The sequence below is a fragment of the Labeo rohita genome, chromosome 14, assembly GCF_022985175.1.
Source record: "Labeo rohita strain BAU-BD-2019 chromosome 14, IGBB_LRoh.1.0, whole genome shotgun sequence".
NCBI lineage: Eukaryota > Metazoa > Chordata > Actinopteri > Cypriniformes > Cyprinidae > Labeo > Labeo rohita.
The window spans coordinates 14,519,393-14,537,067 of NC_066882.1; the positions used below are offsets into that span (position 1 = coordinate 14,519,393).

Genomic DNA, 17,675 nt, shown 5'->3' on the forward strand with positions numbered 1-17,675 from the left:
ACTAAACACCATAACCACGACAGGAAATGTCACCATTACTCACACATTACACCGTAAACTACAGGACAAGATGAAAAGAGGAAGACAAACAGTATACGAGAGAAAAGGGGAGTGTTTGAGACACTAGAAAGGCCAGCGAGAGAGAGAAAAGAGGAGGGAGAAGCCACTCCACATTGTATTTGTTTAGACTTGTCACAGCGTATCAGAAGTTTGCGGTGAGAACACCTTCCACTCAGGCCTCTCGTGTGCCACTGGTAAAAGGAGGCACACTACGCTTTGAGTCAATGCGTGTGGGTTTGTGAGTGAGCGAACAAGATGCCCAGAAGGACTGTGTCAGTTCCCCATCCCAACGGGGATCCAACTCCAAGTAATTTTGGAGAGAAAGAGTCTCTCAAATCAAATGGAGACCACCACGCCGGAGCCCCCGAGGAGAAGGTGGAACTGCGGAAGAAGGTGACCCTGCTCCGAGGAATCTCTATGATCATTGGGACGATCATTGGAGCTGGAATATTCATCTCTCCGAAGGGGATTCTAAAGAACTCGGGCAGCGTGGGAATGTCACTGGTGGTGTGGATTGCCTGTGGGATTCTCTCTCTTTTCGGTAAGTGTCGCACACAACACATACCTGAACATATGCAAACATGAGTGTGTTAACATGTGCATATGCTCTCACACACAGGCTCACATTCATCTCTTCGCACACACATTATGACCTAAATATCTTTCCCACACGTCTGGAACAATCAAATTCTTAGTTCCTGATAAAATCAGCAGTTGGATTTTAATTTGAGCAATTGTACAGGCGCTGATTTAACCACTCGTCTGCGGTTTTGATATTGTGGTTTTGCTGATGTCACAGTCATTCATTACGACATACCACACTGCTAACTGAGAACAAGATGTTTCTTAAAAGGACTTTTGACTGACATTTCGTCATTTGTTCAGCCTCATGACATTCCACATTTTTTCTAAGGGACATCAAAGGAGACATTTAGGTCTCAGCTGTTCTCTTCCTCACAGTGAAAGTAGACGGACACCAGGGGTTGTCTAAACAGGACAATAAAAGCAAAATAAAAGCAGATGCCATTTGAGACATCTGTTTGAAGAACAGAGTGAAACATAAATCATTATTCACTAAAAATCCTAAAAAAGCTTGTTTGTCATGGTCTACATTCACAATCACTGTATGGACTTAAGCAGCTTGGACATTCTGCTCAACGTCTCCTTTTGTATTCGACAGCAGAAAGAAAGTCATACAAGTTTTATAAGACATGACAAGTGAATAAATGATAACCAAAATCTCATTTTTAGGTGAACTAAGAATCATTACTGCACATTTTGATCTGCATAAAGGCTGGTGTTGTGCCTATTTTCGACCCCTGCCAAATTATTACCCCCTCTCGTTGAAATCGCTACCTGATTGCCTAATCCTAATCCCCTCCCCCGCACCTAACCCTAAACCTACCAATACTAGGAGGGTAGTAATCTGGCGGGGTTCAGAATTTGGCGTAACACCGGGACACAAGCCGACTTCAAAGAACTAGCAGTGACAAAAGCCAGCGGTGTTGTCGTTTTGCATTGGCAGTGTCTGGACCAAAAAACGGCAAACTATTAGTTAATTAACATGTACATATTGGTAGATTGTAGGGATGTCACAATACTCAATATAATATTGTTCGTTATGACATCCACGGTTCAATACGCAGGTGTAAATTGCGGTTTTTCGGTTTTGTATATAAATAACTATCTTGTTTTATTTGTCTCGGAATTTGCTGTATGTGGGCCCACGATTTCACATGCTGAAATGAGGAAACGCTTCCCCGCTTATATTTGAAAAAGCAACACACGCATAGCATCTTCCCTTCTAATGACATGCAATGATATGCCTTTCTAAACCTGCTGTCCAACAAAAGAGTTATAAAACAAAGGTTATAAAAAACGTTATAACTTGTTTAAGTCACAACATCAGTCGAGTGTTTGAAATAGCTTACTTACGTGATGTGATGTGGATTCTTATCACAGAATGAGGCAGACGAAAAATTCTATACTCATATTCTATGTCGATTAGCAATGGCTTATGAAAATACACAAGATGGCTTGAAGAACACAGGTAAACCATATATTATTGCAGACGAGTGTTTATTGTCCTTACATTTCATCATTCAAAACGTTAAATGTTATATCTTGTTTTTAATCAGTTACAGCAATAGCGATGCTTTTATCCATATTAGAGAAGCTGGAACGGAACGTAATCAATGCTGCTACTTTGACGCATATGTTTTTTTTTTTTGCACGAGGGCGCCCTCATTTTTAGGTGAACCAAGAATCACCATGGTCTAAACTCACAATCACTGTATGTACTTGTCCAGCTTGGACATTCTGCTAAACTTCTCCTTTTGTATTCTACAGCAGAAAGAAAGTCATACAAGTTTATAAGATATGACAAGTGAATAAATGATAATCAAAATCTCATTTTTAGGTGAACTAAGAATCATTACTGCACATTTTGATCTGCATAAAGGCCGGGACAACTTCAAAGAACCAGCAGCGACAAATCCAACAGTGTTGTCGCTTTGCATTGGCAGCGTCTGGACCAAAAAACTGCAAACTAACATGTGTGTTCTGTGCCTGCATGAGAAGATTTAGCTTTTCATATCAGCAGCTTTTAATAGTATATATATATGCGTCATTCAAAAGGAGACACCGAAACGAAATGCAAACAAAGCAGTGCTCGCTTACTATTTTAAATATCAGCTATGCTGATAACTTTATTTTAAGTGGCTCATGTTGTTATGAAAATATTTCCATATTTGAATGCTTAGGTAAGATTACATAACATTACATTTTGTTTGTGCCACCTTAATTTACTAATTCTCGTGCACTGACTTGTTTGTTAACTGAACATCCAATCAGAGTTTTCACTCTCGCCGACGGCACCAATGCCGATTCAACACGTTCAATCGGGCAAACTGCTGCCAACGTGAGCCCGACGAGAGCCAATGTGTGGAACGCACCAAACAAACTAGCCTGAGAGATGCTGGCCGACTACCTGACATTGACCGACGCAACCACTGGCTTGGTGTGTCCTGGCCTAACTCACCTTTTTCCTGACTGACTAGAAGAGTACTGCTAATTAAAGTCACAGAGACACAAAGAAAGGTGGAGTGGATGATTGTAATCACATCTAAAACAATAAGGAGGCCTGTTTGAAAATTTGGCATTGTGGATAAAGCTGCATTTGTTAAAACAGTAAACGGAAAGACCTGTCTTGCTTAAGTTGCACATTATTCAGACAAGTTACGCAACTCTGAGTCAGAGCAACCATTTCACCAACACCAAAAAAAAAAATAAAAAAATCAATGAATCAATCACAAATTTTAGAAATGAGTAGTGTGCCAACTCATGATCCGGTTACATAAAACTGAAAAGTGTTCTATCATTGAGTTACGCAATATTTCCTTACATTTTACAGTAAGGTTACAGTAAGGTTAAATTTGTTAACAAAAGAATTCCCAAAACTTTTTTTGTGGTTTTGTAGTATTACTGAGTTGCATTGTGTATATTGTATAAAAAATTAACAATTAACTTTCACAGCATTTATTAATCTTGCTTCATGCTAATTTCTACTGTACAACAAACATTTCAAGTTGTATATTAGTTAATTAACATGTACATATTGGTAGACTGTCAATTAAAAAATAACAACTGTAACATTTCTTAACACTAACGTAGATTAAAGGGATAGTTCACCCAAAACTTAAAATTCTGTCATTAATTACTCACCCTAATGTCATGAACACAAATAAAGATATTTTTTGATGAAATCCAAGAGCTTTGCAAACACAACAATGCAACTGAAACATTCAAGACCCAGAAAGGTAGTAAGGACATCGATAAAACAGTCCATGTGGAATCAGTGGTTCAACCACAATGTTATGAAGATACAAGAATACTTTTTGTGAGCAAAGAAAACAAAAATAATGACTTTATTCAACAATTTCTTCTCTTCAGTGTCACAAAAGTACCACATTTTTGATTTCTTTGTAACTTCGTAACATTACGGTTAAACCACTGATGTCACATAGACTTTTTTAATCAATGTCCTTCTGGGCCTGGAACGTGGCGTTGCTGTCTATGGAAGATCAAAAAGTTCTCGGATTTCATCAAAAATATCTTAATTTGTGTCTTGCGGGTTTGGAACGACATGAGAGTGAATAATTCATTTCATTTTTGGGTGAACTTTCCCTTTAATAAATTCTAGAAAAATATTTTTGTTAGCTCATGATACCTAATACATGAATTACAGTAGAGAAATTGATGGCATTAGAAATCGTTATCATAATATTTAATGGGACAGGACAAAATTTTCACTTGATTGTTACACTTGTACACTATAAAAAATAAAAAACACAATTGAGTCAGCTTAAAATAATTTGTAACCCTGCTGCCTTAAAATTTTCAAGTTCAGTCAACTAAAATAAGTTTATTCAACTTGAAATGTTAAGTTGTACTAAGTCACAACTTAGATATTTGTGTTTGCTAAACTTAACAGATGGGTAAGTAACCCAGCTGCCTTAAAATTTGAAGTTGATTCAGTTCAAATATCTAAGTTGTCACTAAGTATAATTTAACATTTCAAGTTGAATAAACTTTTTTTGAATTGACTGAACTTAAAATTTTAAGGCAGCCAAGTTACAAATTATTTTAAGTTGACTCAACAAATTGTTTTTTTACAGTGCAGGTGGTTTCCAGTCAATATTAGGGGGAAACCCCCTCAGTACATGAATGCAAATAAGAAAAAGGGAAACAGCCCAAATGGTTCCAAATAACATGACTACATAATATCACTTCAAAATCCAAAGACTAAATCTTTTTACTAGGCAACTGATGGATGACACTTACTGAACAGCATTCAGTGAAGCTCCACTAATTCATTACATTAGGAAGAAGTTCAGGTTTTACTAGCTAGTCTCTAAGAAAGAATTTCAGACTATGCGTGAAGAACCTGAACAGCGGGCCTCTCTAATGCGTAATGTGTGTTTCCATGCATGATAGAGGCCGATATTGTCTTACGCCATCCTTTGACGGCGAGGAGAGCGCGGTCTGACACCGTGGAGGTTGATGGCTTCGTGTGTGTGTCGAAGAAGAATTAGTTTGTGTATAAGAAGAGCATTGTTTGACAGTGTGTTTATTCATGTGTATGTCAGGAGTCATTTCACACTTGTCAGCTTTCTTTTGTGTGCCGCAGCCCGCAGGCTTTGAGGAAAATCTGAGCCGCCGTTAAAAAAAAAACAAAAACTGCCCATTCATCCACAATTTCTCAGAGAGAGAGAACTTCTCAAATCTGCATTCTGAACTCTCTTGGTATGCCTTGTATTTTATACAGCTCTCTTTACATTTACCTTTTGAAGCTCGCAAGTCAAGGGCTGCAAGTAAAGTAGAGCTTTGATTCAAACAGAGTAGTCATTAAAACATTAAAATGCATAGAACTAAAGAGAGCTTGTGTAACTGCCCTCTCAGAGAATGAACAGATGCTCCTAATGAACTGACTTAACCATGCGCCTTTAGGGTTGCTTCGCAGGTGTTGTATTAATCTCGCCACCTTTCTGAGTAGTTATGGCGCTCGCTCTTCAAGACTGGCCTTTGTCCAGGCCTAGTCATCTCATTTTGCCAAAGTATAAGTTTTTGCCTTCATTTTCCCAGCTATTTCTTCCTTTTGTGCCTTTTAGGTGCTCTATCATATGCTGAGCTGGGTACCTGTATTAAAAAGTCTGGTGGCCATTACACGTACATTCTGGAGGCGTTCGGTCCGCAAGTGGCTTTTGTGCGATTGTGGGTCGACATGATTGCCATAAGGTCAGTAAATCCTCATTCATCCTCTGTCTTCATCGTCAGATCCTTGGAGAACTGCCAGAATAAACAAACACAATCCCTTCAACGCCTCAAATAAACACAAGCCAGCTCTCCTCGATGAAGGTTATCTCTTAATATTGCTGCTAGGCTCCAGTAGTCATAGGATAAAAAACCAGAGATGAAGTGCCTTATGACAATGAACAAGCATCAGGTTCTCACGCAAAGGCTCAAGGGCTGGATTCAGTAGGTTCATACTGTATGTAATCACAGCACCATCAAGATTAACATCTGTAGCTGTAGTTTGAAAGCAAACGAGCATTACACAAAGGAGAGCACAGGAAATGTTCATGGCAAAGATTCAACTCAGACTTTTGTTAGGTATTCATAGTGATTTTAACAGAAAAATGCAAGATATGATGTTCTGTTAGAATCATGATTCATCACTTAGATTAGAACATCTATGTTTTTGAGTGATTACAAAATGTTCAGTACAGGACACTGAGTGCTCAGTGTTCATTTTCTCATTTTGAAGACCTGCAGGTATGGCTGTGATCGCTCTGGCATTTGGCCGCTATATTTTGGAGCCCATCTTCATGCCATGTGAAATTCCTGATATTGCCGTTAAATTGGCCACGACAATCGGAATCAGTAAGCTTGAGCTGATTTATATAATTTATATATTTATATATAAATATAGTGATGCTTGATTGTTATTTTATATTCTGTTTCATTGCAGCCTTAGTAATGTATCTAAACAGCATGAGTGTAAGCTGGACTACCAGAATCCAAAACTTCCTCACATTCAGCAAGCTGCTTGCTATTGCCATCATCATTGTTCCAGGAGTATACCTACTCTTCAAAGGTATTTAGTTTGTATTTTGCTTATATTATGCTTTAAAAAAAGAAGAAAAAATGTGTAAAAATTAATTTAATATATTTAAAAATTACATACTGTAAAAAAAAAAAATCCACAAACTAGGGCACAGTTTACTGTATTAATATGAAGGGATTTTCCACATTTATTTATTTATTTATTTATTTATTTATTTATTTATTTATTTATTTATTTATTTATTTATGTGTGTATGTATGTATTTACTTACAGGTGTTTTACCTGTATTTAGAATTTTGCACTTGTTTTTTATGGATTGCTGAATAGTCATCTTGCAGAAAATTACCAGTACATTTTCCTTTTTATTTTATTTTATTTTATTTTATTTTATTTTATTTTATTTTATTTATTTGGTTTGGGGTTCTGTAAGTGACAGTAAAGACATATATGATTTTACTTTTTCTTTTATTTATTTATTAAAACATTTGTTTTCAAATAAATGCTATTTAAATGCTATTTTAAACTTCTTATTCATTAAAAAAATCTGATTTTTATAAAATCTTAAAGTCTTAATCAAATATCACAATTAATTATACAGATTAATTTTCATTTATACAATGCTAGAATAACCATTATTTTTGCTTAATATTAATATACACTTTGATTAATAATTAATGTTCACAAGTTTCTTATGCTTGTCAAGGCTCCATTTATTTGATCAAAAATCCAGAAATAAAATTAATATTGTGAAATATTATTTCAATGTCAGATTTTGTTTAAATATGTGATGTTTTTCATATGAATATAATTTAAATTGTAATTTGTCATCATCTTTACTCTAGTCTTCAGTGTCATTTGATCTTTCAGAAATCTTTCTAACATGCTGATTTATTATCAATGCTGCTTAAGATTTTGTAACCTGTGATACTTTTCTCAGAATTCTTTAATATATAAAAAGTTAAAAATAACTGCATTTATTTAAAACTAAAATCTTTTGTAACAATACTAACATTTAAAAGTTATTTTTCAGTACATTTTTTATTAAATTTATTATTTTTTTAAAGAAATTAATACTTTTATCCAGCAAAGATGTTTTAAACTGATAAAAAGTGATAGCAAAAACTTAGAATGTTAGAATGATTTTAATTCATCAAAGAGTCATGAAGAACCACAGGTTTCAGTAGAATGATTTCTGAAGGATCATGCGACACTGAAGACTGGAGTAATGGTTGATGAAAATTCAGCTTTGCATCACAGGAATAAATTATATTTTAAAATATATTAAATTGGAAACCATTATTTTAAACTGTAATAATATTTCACAATATTCCTATTTTTTTCTTTTTTGATCAAGTAAATGCAGCCTTGATGAGCAAAAGAGAATTAAAAAAAGAAACATTAAAAATCGTACTGATCCCAAACGTTTGAATAACAGTGTAAGGGTTCACTCAAGTTATAAGGGTAAAACTAAAATGAAAAAAAATAATAATAATAAATTCTGCTCATCCTTTGCCACTGGTTACATTTGCAGGGGAGACTAAAAACTTTGAGAATGCATTTGAGGTAAACACCGTGCAACTGACAGGACTTCCTCTCGCCTTTTACTCAGGGATGTACGCCTATGCCGGCTGGTGAGCCCACCTTCTAATTTTAGACAAATCTTATAATGCCTTAAAGCAATAAAGTCTTTGAATACATTTTTGGCCTCTTGCAGGTTTTACTTGAATTTCGTGACTGAGGAGGTGGAGAATCCTGAGAGGTTAGTGACTGGATATAACAAATCTGATTTCTGAGGTCTGATGCTTTAATTCAGCTGTTTCTAGTGTGGAAAAGCAAACCGCAGTGATGACTTAGGTGTTAATTTCCATTCCCCAGGACGGTGCCTCTTGCCATCTGCATCTCCATGGTGATAGTAATGATCTGTTACACAATGACGAACGTGGCATATTACACTGTGATGTCAGCAGAAGAGCTGTTAGCCTCCGATGCCGTAGCTGTGGTGGGTCACTCCCTGTCTGCTTCTATCACACATCTTATTCATTAAAACCGCAGTGGCAAAATCCAAGATCCTAACATTTTCTTTCAAGTAATAGCAGTAACTGGATCTTTTAAGAAAGAGAGACAGAAAAGGATACCAGCTTTATAAATGAGTTCAAGCAATTTGCAGCAGTGACTGTAACAGTCAACACCTTCCTCCTCAGCAAAGTAAATGTGATTACATAAAGCCAGTGGCTCTAAATGCCTGTCTGTTTCTCTGCTGGAGAAATCATATATCTCTCACAAATAACTGACAGCGCCAGAATCCGTGCGCAGAGATCTCCTGCTAGGCTCTAAAAGCTTTCTCATCTCGTTAGACGTCTGTAATGCATTCATTTATAGCCTGCGTGTCTCTATACAAGCTTACTTTTTATGGAAAATATAAAGCCTTTTTTACCGCACCGATCATTTATAAACACCAACAAGTCTAAAAATTGAAAATCAATGTTGTTTTCCTATTTTGTTTCACAAAATGAGTTCCTCTTTCTCACTTCCATTCATTCTCTTTTCATCTGTTCCATCTCCATCTTCCCTCCCCAACAGACTTTTGCAGAGAAGCTGATGGGAAACTTCTCAGTCGCGGTTCCGTTTTTTGTGGCTATGTCTTGCTTTGGTTCCATGAACGGATGCCTATTTGCCATCTCAAGGTGTGCATCTCAGTTTTGAGTATTACATTTTAGGGAAATCAGGAAACAATTTTAATGATCTTTAGAAATCTTTTTAGTAGGGCTGGGTAAAAAATATCAATTTCGTGATTTCAATCGATTCTCATTTTTACAAACAATATAAGTTCTTAAATTCCAAGAAGCCTGTTTCTCCCATACAATTATTCACAATATGCTTTGTTCTTTGTTACTTTTGATATGAAACTAAATCTCAGATTCAGATTCTGTCCATTTCATTACAGTATTTAGAAAATAAATGCCGTTTTGGCGCTGATTAATGTGGAGTGACAAATCACTGTAGCGCCTCAGGCCTTGTTTACACTAGTGTGTTTTCATTTTAAAATGGCTTTTTTAAATAAAACTGATCCTCGTCTAGACTGTCGCTTCAACAGGCGGACATGAGAAACAACCCACGGCAACAGTGTTAAAGTAGCCCAATTCTACACTGCCCCAGTGTTTTCAAACTAAACGGGTCAGCAGCATTTTTGAAAGTCTCCGTTTTGAGGGACGAAAATGCAAGAGTAGTGTAAACAACAGGCGGAACCGAAACAAAAGTTATGCGTTTTAAAACAAAAAAGTGTAAATGCATAAAAGTGTAAACATAGCCTGATCAGTTCGTGGCACGTGAACATGTCTATGAATTATAAATACAAAATATGAGATTATATTTACATTTTAAATGGGTGGTAATCAAATTACAGTTATATTTGAAAAGTATTTTAGATTACCAAGGTGATTTTAATTTTAATGTAATTTATTTATTTTAATATTAATGTAAAATAATTGGAAATTTTAATTAGTGAGGCAAATAGTGATTCAGCCTGTTCAAATAGCAACCTGCCCTGCAGACTAGTGATGACTTGCTAAAATGCAAGAGAAAATCAGAAAGCCAAGCGCGTAACTGTCATGGAAATACAAAGACGATTTTACTTATAAATGGACAGAAAAGGACAGAACATCACAGTGCAATGGAATTTTTTGTTTACCTGTAACAAAACTTCTCTGAGCTTCAAAGAAACATCTAACCTTGAAAAAGCATCTTAATGTAAGTTGTTCTCAGTCTCAGGGTTGTATGAGTTCTTGTTTTTCTATATTTATAACATATGGTATAAGCAATATCAGTCGAGGAAGAATAGTGCTGTTTAGCTGAATATTAGCGTGATTGCAAATGTGAAGCTGATTTTCTGCAATTCAAAACAAAAGGTAATATTTGGTGACTTACTTAAAAGAACAAAAATGGCTCTATAAAACTCATCGTATATTTACACTAAAAGCAAATCTTTGGAATAGACATCATTAGAAAAGACACCTACACTCTGAAGAACCTTCTATCGAGAGGTTATAAAAGTTCTTCAGATGTCAAAGGTTCTTTATGGAACCATTTAGACAAAAAGTTCTTCTATGAGATCGTGAAGTACCTTTATTTTTAAGAGTGTAGCCTTTGATGTGATCGACTTGAGTTTAAATCCGCCTTTCAACTCATTCTGCTCCCGTTCTCATCCCTTTTCCCCATCACATCTGCCACTGTTCGAAAAAAATATTAATAGCATCTAATTACTATCACTGCAAAGAAAAAACTTTACCCACATGGTGTAAATAGAATTTATGGCTATTTGCACGTAGTGAAATCATCAAATGATTTCATGACTCTTTCATTAAGTGATTTGCCACATCTACTGGCAGTTTTAGTTTCATATTTCAAAATGTCATATTTAAAACATTAATCTCATAGCATTATTTATGCATTTATAATACACTGTCAGAAAAAAAGGTACAGTTCTGTCGCTGGGGTGGTACATCCCCAGCAAAAAGGTACATCTTTGTACTTTACCTACCCCTAAACGGCCCATATTAGTACCTTAAAGGTACATTTTAGTACTTTGAAAGTACATACTGGAACCTTAAATGCACATATTAGTACTTTAAAAGCACATATTTGTACATTTTCACTTTTGTACCCTAGAGTACCACCCCAGTGACAAAACTGTACCTTTTTTTTCCTGATAGTGTAGTTTTAAATGCATTCATCCCACCCATTTTTATTTAGAGGTGGTTAACATAGCAAACAACACATCAAAGTTAATATGTCCCTTAAGTATTGCAAAGTATTTAGATTAAGTTACTAAAATGAAGTAATCTAATGAAATATGTTAGAAAATCATTTTTAAAGCATGTATTTTGTCATCTGTAATGAAATACATTTTAAAAGCAACATATTCAGTGATTATAAACTCATTAGTCAACTCTAGAGAGGAGCATTTTGCTAAATATATGCACCACATAACATATTCATCATCATTTTTACTGTTCTTCATTGTTTAATTTATGTTTGAACAAATTTGTCAAGTTTTTATAACAGGCACCATTAAATGCTGATCGGAGTAGAAATATAATTATTATAAAAGCTTAATTTGTGTTAATATATATATATATAAATAAAGTGTTTGTATACAAATCAGTTAATTTTAACCTTTAATATTATAGTAATGTAATACCAACTGACTCTTGTGTATATTTTGCAGCATTAGTTGAGAGTCTTTTTTTTTTACTTTAGAAAATTTTGCATGTTCTGTACCTGATATACACCCAAAATAATTGACATTAAATCAGAAATCAAATTTAATCGCAAGACTGTGAATCAGAATCGAATCATGAAATGTGTCAAAACCCAGCCCTACTGTTTAGTGTAAAAGTACCAACCCGATCTCACAAGAAAACTTGCTGAAGACTGTGTTGATAATTACACTTACAACATGAAAAGCAATAATTGAACTTAGTTTACTGAAGTTTGAAAATATCAACTTTTTATAGATCTTGGTTTGTGTTTACAGTGGATGTTTGAACACGTTTTAACATTGTCTCTCTCTTCCACAGAATGTTCTATGTGGCCTCTCGAGAAGGTCAGCTTCCTGAAGTTCTCTCTATGATTCACATACGCCGACACACACCATTACCTGCTGTGCTTGTCCTGGTGAGTCATAAACGCACACATGTCCCACTCAATGGTCACCTGTACTGATACTCCTGTACAGCTGAACAAAACCATTTGCAGCTTCCTTTCTTTCCACACACTGAGCATTTCAAGTATCAATGTTCAGTGATGACAAAAACACAAAAAAATACTCATAATGGCAGTGCAGGCCTATACACATCTGAAAGCTTCAAAATAAATATGTTCTCACTGTCAAATGGCTCAGAAGATGTTCAAAAAAGAACAGAAAACTTTCATTTTACAAGACCACTTCACAGAACTTTTTTGTCAGCATGTATTTTTCATGTCTATTTCTATGACTTTCTAAAAGTGCTAATCTTTCTTTCAGTATCCGTTCACACTACTGATCCTCTTCTTAGGGGACATCTACAGCCTGCTGAACTTCATGAGCTTCATGCGTTGGTTGTTCATCGGGGTGGCCGTAGTTGGCCTAATCTACATGCGCTACACACGTCCGGATATGCCACGACCGTTTAAGGTGAACCGCTTTCCTGTGCTGGCAGCCTATTGCCTCTTATCTCATACATCTCTAATGTAATATAATGGTTACGCATCTAGCGGTTAGAAAAACACAGTAGATTTAATTCTAAATTGTAGGTTAGCAGAGGTAAGACAAGAATTGGAAAGCTATTGAGATCTCAATTGTACTCTGTCACTTTGTTATTGTGTCCACTTAATCTTAGGTTGCTCCTGGGGGCCTTTCTCTGGGATTGGTCAACTGGTAGTTATTTTGGATGAAAAACATCCAATATACTGTGAAGTAACCATGAACTAACTGAGCTGACAATTTTTGAGTACCTGTTTTTCCCTCTAGTCTCATTTAAGCGTTTAATTCGTCATAATGAAAAAGTTTTGCTGATCAAACTCGAACAGGCTGGGTGTAAACATGGAAATTACTTTGTGTTACAACTGTGAATCACTTTTAGATAGGAAATTGAAGATTTTACAGATATCCAAGACAGTGTTCTAAATGTGTTGTTTAAAGGAAATGAAAATTCACACTTATGACATTCCAATTCATGCAAAGCACTAACTGTACAGTTCACAATAAAAGGGCCATTCAAGCTTCAAAAAGGGCACACAAGCATGATAAAAGAAATGAAAATGGACTGTGCTCACTACAGTAAACTATTTCAAGTCTTTTGGAGTCATATGATTTATGAGGAACAGACCTACATACAGACTAAACTGGAAAACACATGTTTTAATAAAGTTCCTCTTTATCTTTGTGTTTTCTCTTTCTCAGGTTCCCATTTTCATCCCTGCTGTGTTCTCCTTCACCTGTTTCTTCATGGTCTTCCTTTCTTTATGGTCGGATCCAATTAATACTGGGATTGGCTTCGCCATCTCTCTCACAGGCATCCCTGCATACTTCATATTCATCCACTTTGAAAGAAAACCCAAATGGTTCAGGAAATTGTCAGGTCAGAAGTTACATAACAAGAAGTTACAAATGGCAACAGCATGAAACTTCTGAATATGTGTGTGAAAGTTGATTTATGTATAGTTACACATTTATGATTCTTATCCATCTTATTCTTACGGACTACGGACAAGACTTATGAACACCAGTGTGTTCATAATTAAGATAATAAATTAAAATAATATGGAAAGACACACCAATTTGCAATATCAAGCTGTTTTGTACAGCTAAAAATAGTTGGACGCGGATGAGGCCGGAAGCCAAACCCATACAATATACAAATGGCTGCGCCTGCTTTTATAGGAAAAATAAGGTGGATGTCAGTGCCTATAGCGTAGTGGTTAGTGCACTGACATACAGCGCAACTGTGCCTCTGGCCGACCTGGGTTTGAATCTCAACCCAGGGACCTTTGCTGATCTCTTTGCCCCTTTCCTGTCAATCTCCAATATCCTGTCATCTAAAAAGCACGAAAAAAGCAAAAAAAAAAAAAAAAAAGTAGATAATGATGTCCGACATGCCAAGCTATTTTTGAAAATAAACTTTTGGAAAAATATTCTCTGGGAATGTCATACAAACTTGAAACTTCCCCAGATGGTAGAGCTCAATTTGGGGAGAAACTCACCCCTCTTTGCAAAGCTATGCTAAAAGTACTACTGCCAGACCCGGAGATTGGCTGAATGGATTCAAAAACGGTAAAACTCAACTGTTTAACTCTAGGGGGAGTTGGACAATGAGCCTATTTTCAAAAAAAGTGGAGTGTTCCTTTAATATTAAAGAATAGCAGAGTCCACACTACAGCTATAACGATAAAGGCAGAGAGAAACGAGAACATTTTTTTCCAGCTGATGAACGTTAAAAGCATTGACACCCAATCAGATTCAATTTTGCTATCATGAGCTCGAGAATTTAAAGCGACAGATATGCATTCGCTCAGTATAAACAGATGGGAAGCTAATATAGTTATCTTTATAGTTACTGTTCTTGGTGTGAACAAGCCTTAACTCTTGAATGCAATGAGACATTTTCACCAAACTCAAAACACATAGGAATTAGCTCAATCTTTGGTCAAATTACAAAAATTGAGGAGTTTGACCACTTGGTGGCATTATAACAGGAAACAAAAAACATGAAAATGGCTGTAACTACGCACCCATTAGTCTGACTGACTTGAAATTTGGCATGCAGTGTTTTTGTACAAGGTGCCATCCCTATCTATGAGGGCACTGGTGTATTTTGAAAAACATGGCCGCCATTAGCCAATCAAATTTGAGCACCTCTTAGATGAGATTAACGAAGGTTGACTGGAATGAACCTTGATGGGCTTTTTAGACTCATGGCTCTAGAAGTCTGTGAGAAACTTGAAAAAAATTGGCCACTAGGTGGCATTACCAGGTTTTACACCTCGTATATCACATGATTTTTCACATATACACACAATATTCATATCATATGTTAGATATCCCCATTCTGAGCAGCTTTGCCTCTAGAACCACTGCTGTCAATCAAACAGTTCATTGAATATTTGACATTATGTGAAAAGGCAATTTTTGTGAACTCGTCTTAGACGGTTCGTTTGATTTTCACCAGAATTGACAGACAAAAAGTTCTCTTTAAAAGCTTTTTGATAGACTCAACCATTCTTGATTAACTCACAAACAAATTTGACGAAGAGCTCGCCAAAGTAGACATGAGGCTATATCTCCTCAACGCCTTATCGTATTCAGTCCAAACCTGGAGTTTGTTTTGACAATTATGTCCTGAGGTTTCCTGCACACTTTCAGCACAGTGCCACCTAGTGGTCAGGAGATATGAAAATGGCAAAATGGATCCAAGGCTGATGATACATGGGGCTTTTTTAGCAACTTATTGCCAACTTTGGGTAACGTTGCCATCAGTGGGCAACTAGATGACACACAGGGCCCAAGACCGATCTAAATTATTGAGATGCAATGTTTCTTGGCATATTGGCACCGAAATACGTGTGTGTCATCATCACTCCTAGTTAACTACACCACATTAATTTGCGACCAGTGCCACCTATTGGTCAAAAGTGATAAATCATTAGATAACATTTGTAGTGATTTTCAGCCTTTTGCGGTAAAATTATCTTAAAATGTCTATAATTGTTCAATGTTCTAAAAATGTTTGAACCCTTGTAATTGCTGCTTGCAGCTGTACTTAATGTTTGTTTCCCTTGTGTTTCTCAGATTCTGTGAACAGATCACTACAGATCATCCTAGAAGTGATTCCTGCCGAACACTGAATGTTGTCCTTTTCCTCTGCACATGTATATGTGAAGGCTATACAATAACTGTTCATTTATGCACTACTCTACTAGTACAGTAGTTCTCAACTGGTGGGTCACAACCAAAAATGGGTTGCAAGTGTCTTCTGACTGACAGCAGAGAGAGAGAGAGAGAACAATCCTAAATGCAAATACTAAAAAGCAACTGAAGCAAAACCAGTTGAGACCTACTGCTGTCATATATCCAAAATGAAATACAATATCTCAAATGTCCCTGCCTCAGTCCACCTGAGAAAGAGACGTAACTGTCATTTTAACAAATTATTCATTTTCCAAAGCTGTGAATCATCTAACGTGACTGACATAAAGTCCATGCATTTCACTGGTGATTTAGGACCTTAGCCAACTTTTTCTCTTCCACTTATTCAATTTGCACTGCTATATCTTCATACACGTCGATGTCATTGACGCCATAACAAGTGATTCCACTGAGGTGTGACTCAGCCAGGGATTTGGACATAATCTGTTTCACTCTCCTCAATGGCTGAGATATTTGAAATTCTGTTATACAGACATGACTGTACATGTATAACTGAATAATGGCTATCTTGTAGGGTCTTGTTTGACCAATAGTTTTTTTCGAATATATCATATACACTACAGTGATATTTATGTATACGATACACTGGATAATCTAATATTTTTATTGCCCATAATGCTGTTTTATTGTACCATGCAGGAGAACTCCACAGAGCACTAATTTATGTTGATTAGCACTCCAGAAATGCCTTCAAACCTATTAACAACTTACTCGTGCATTCAACTTGAAAATTAATCTTATTTATGATCAGTTAATTCCCTAATGAATTGCCAGTAAAGATTTTGCACATTAACACTGTGCGTGTTTAAATACCGAATCACCTACACATATCCTGACAGGACATCAGCCTACTTGATCATGTCTGGGATTAATTAAATCAGTATTATGACTGTTTCAGAAAAAAAGTGTTTGAGACACTTTTCCATTCACTGGTATATTTTTGTACAGCATATTTTTTAAAACTATATCGACTACTGCAGTGGAAACAGCTTTTGTAAAGCTACAAACAAACTTTGTATGACCAATTCTACCAAATCAAATAAATCTATTTCCAAATCTCTGCAATTGTTGCAGAAAATGTTTTTATGATGTTGTTTCATTACAGGAAACCAGACTAAAAAACAGAAGATGACAAATTACAGAATTGCTCAGAAAAGATGATTGTTCAGAGGCACTTTACTTTAGAAGAAACACTGATGAAAACTTCTGATGAAACCACTTCCACTACCAGTCAAAAGTTTTTGAACAGTAAGAGTTTCTTCTGCTCACCAAGCCTGCATTTATTTAATCTAAAGTACAGTAAAAACTTTTTGAAATATTTTTGCTATTTAAAACTTTTCTGTTTGAATATATTTTAAAATGTAATTTATTCCTGTGATCAAAGCTAAATTTTTATCATCATTACTCCAGTCTATAGTGTCACATGACCCTTTAGAAATCATTCTAACATGCTGATTTGCTATTTAAAAAGCATTTTTTTAATGATTATTATCAATAATATTTAAAACAGTTGAGCACATTTTTTCA

The 17,675-nt window shown here is 35.7% G+C and overlaps 1 protein-coding gene across 1 annotated transcript; it reads left to right on the plus strand.

Annotated features, from left to right (window-relative positions):
• The first annotated feature begins 73 nt into the window (after nucleotides 1-73).
• slc7a11 (solute carrier family 7 member 11) lies at nucleotides 74-17,208 on the plus strand. Its single transcript, XM_051128348.1, has 12 exons — nucleotides 74-601; nucleotides 5,730-5,856; nucleotides 6,386-6,501; nucleotides 6,590-6,715; nucleotides 8,217-8,316; nucleotides 8,400-8,444; nucleotides 8,561-8,684; nucleotides 9,266-9,369; nucleotides 12,262-12,358; nucleotides 12,708-12,857; nucleotides 13,626-13,803; nucleotides 16,011-17,208. The coding sequence occupies exons 1-12, from the start codon at nucleotides 316-318 to the stop codon at nucleotides 16,064-16,066; spliced, it is 1,509 nt and encodes a 502-aa protein (XP_050984305.1). The 5' UTR covers nucleotides 74-315; the 3' UTR covers nucleotides 16,067-17,208.
• The last annotated feature ends 467 nt before the right edge of the window (nucleotides 17,209-17,675 follow it).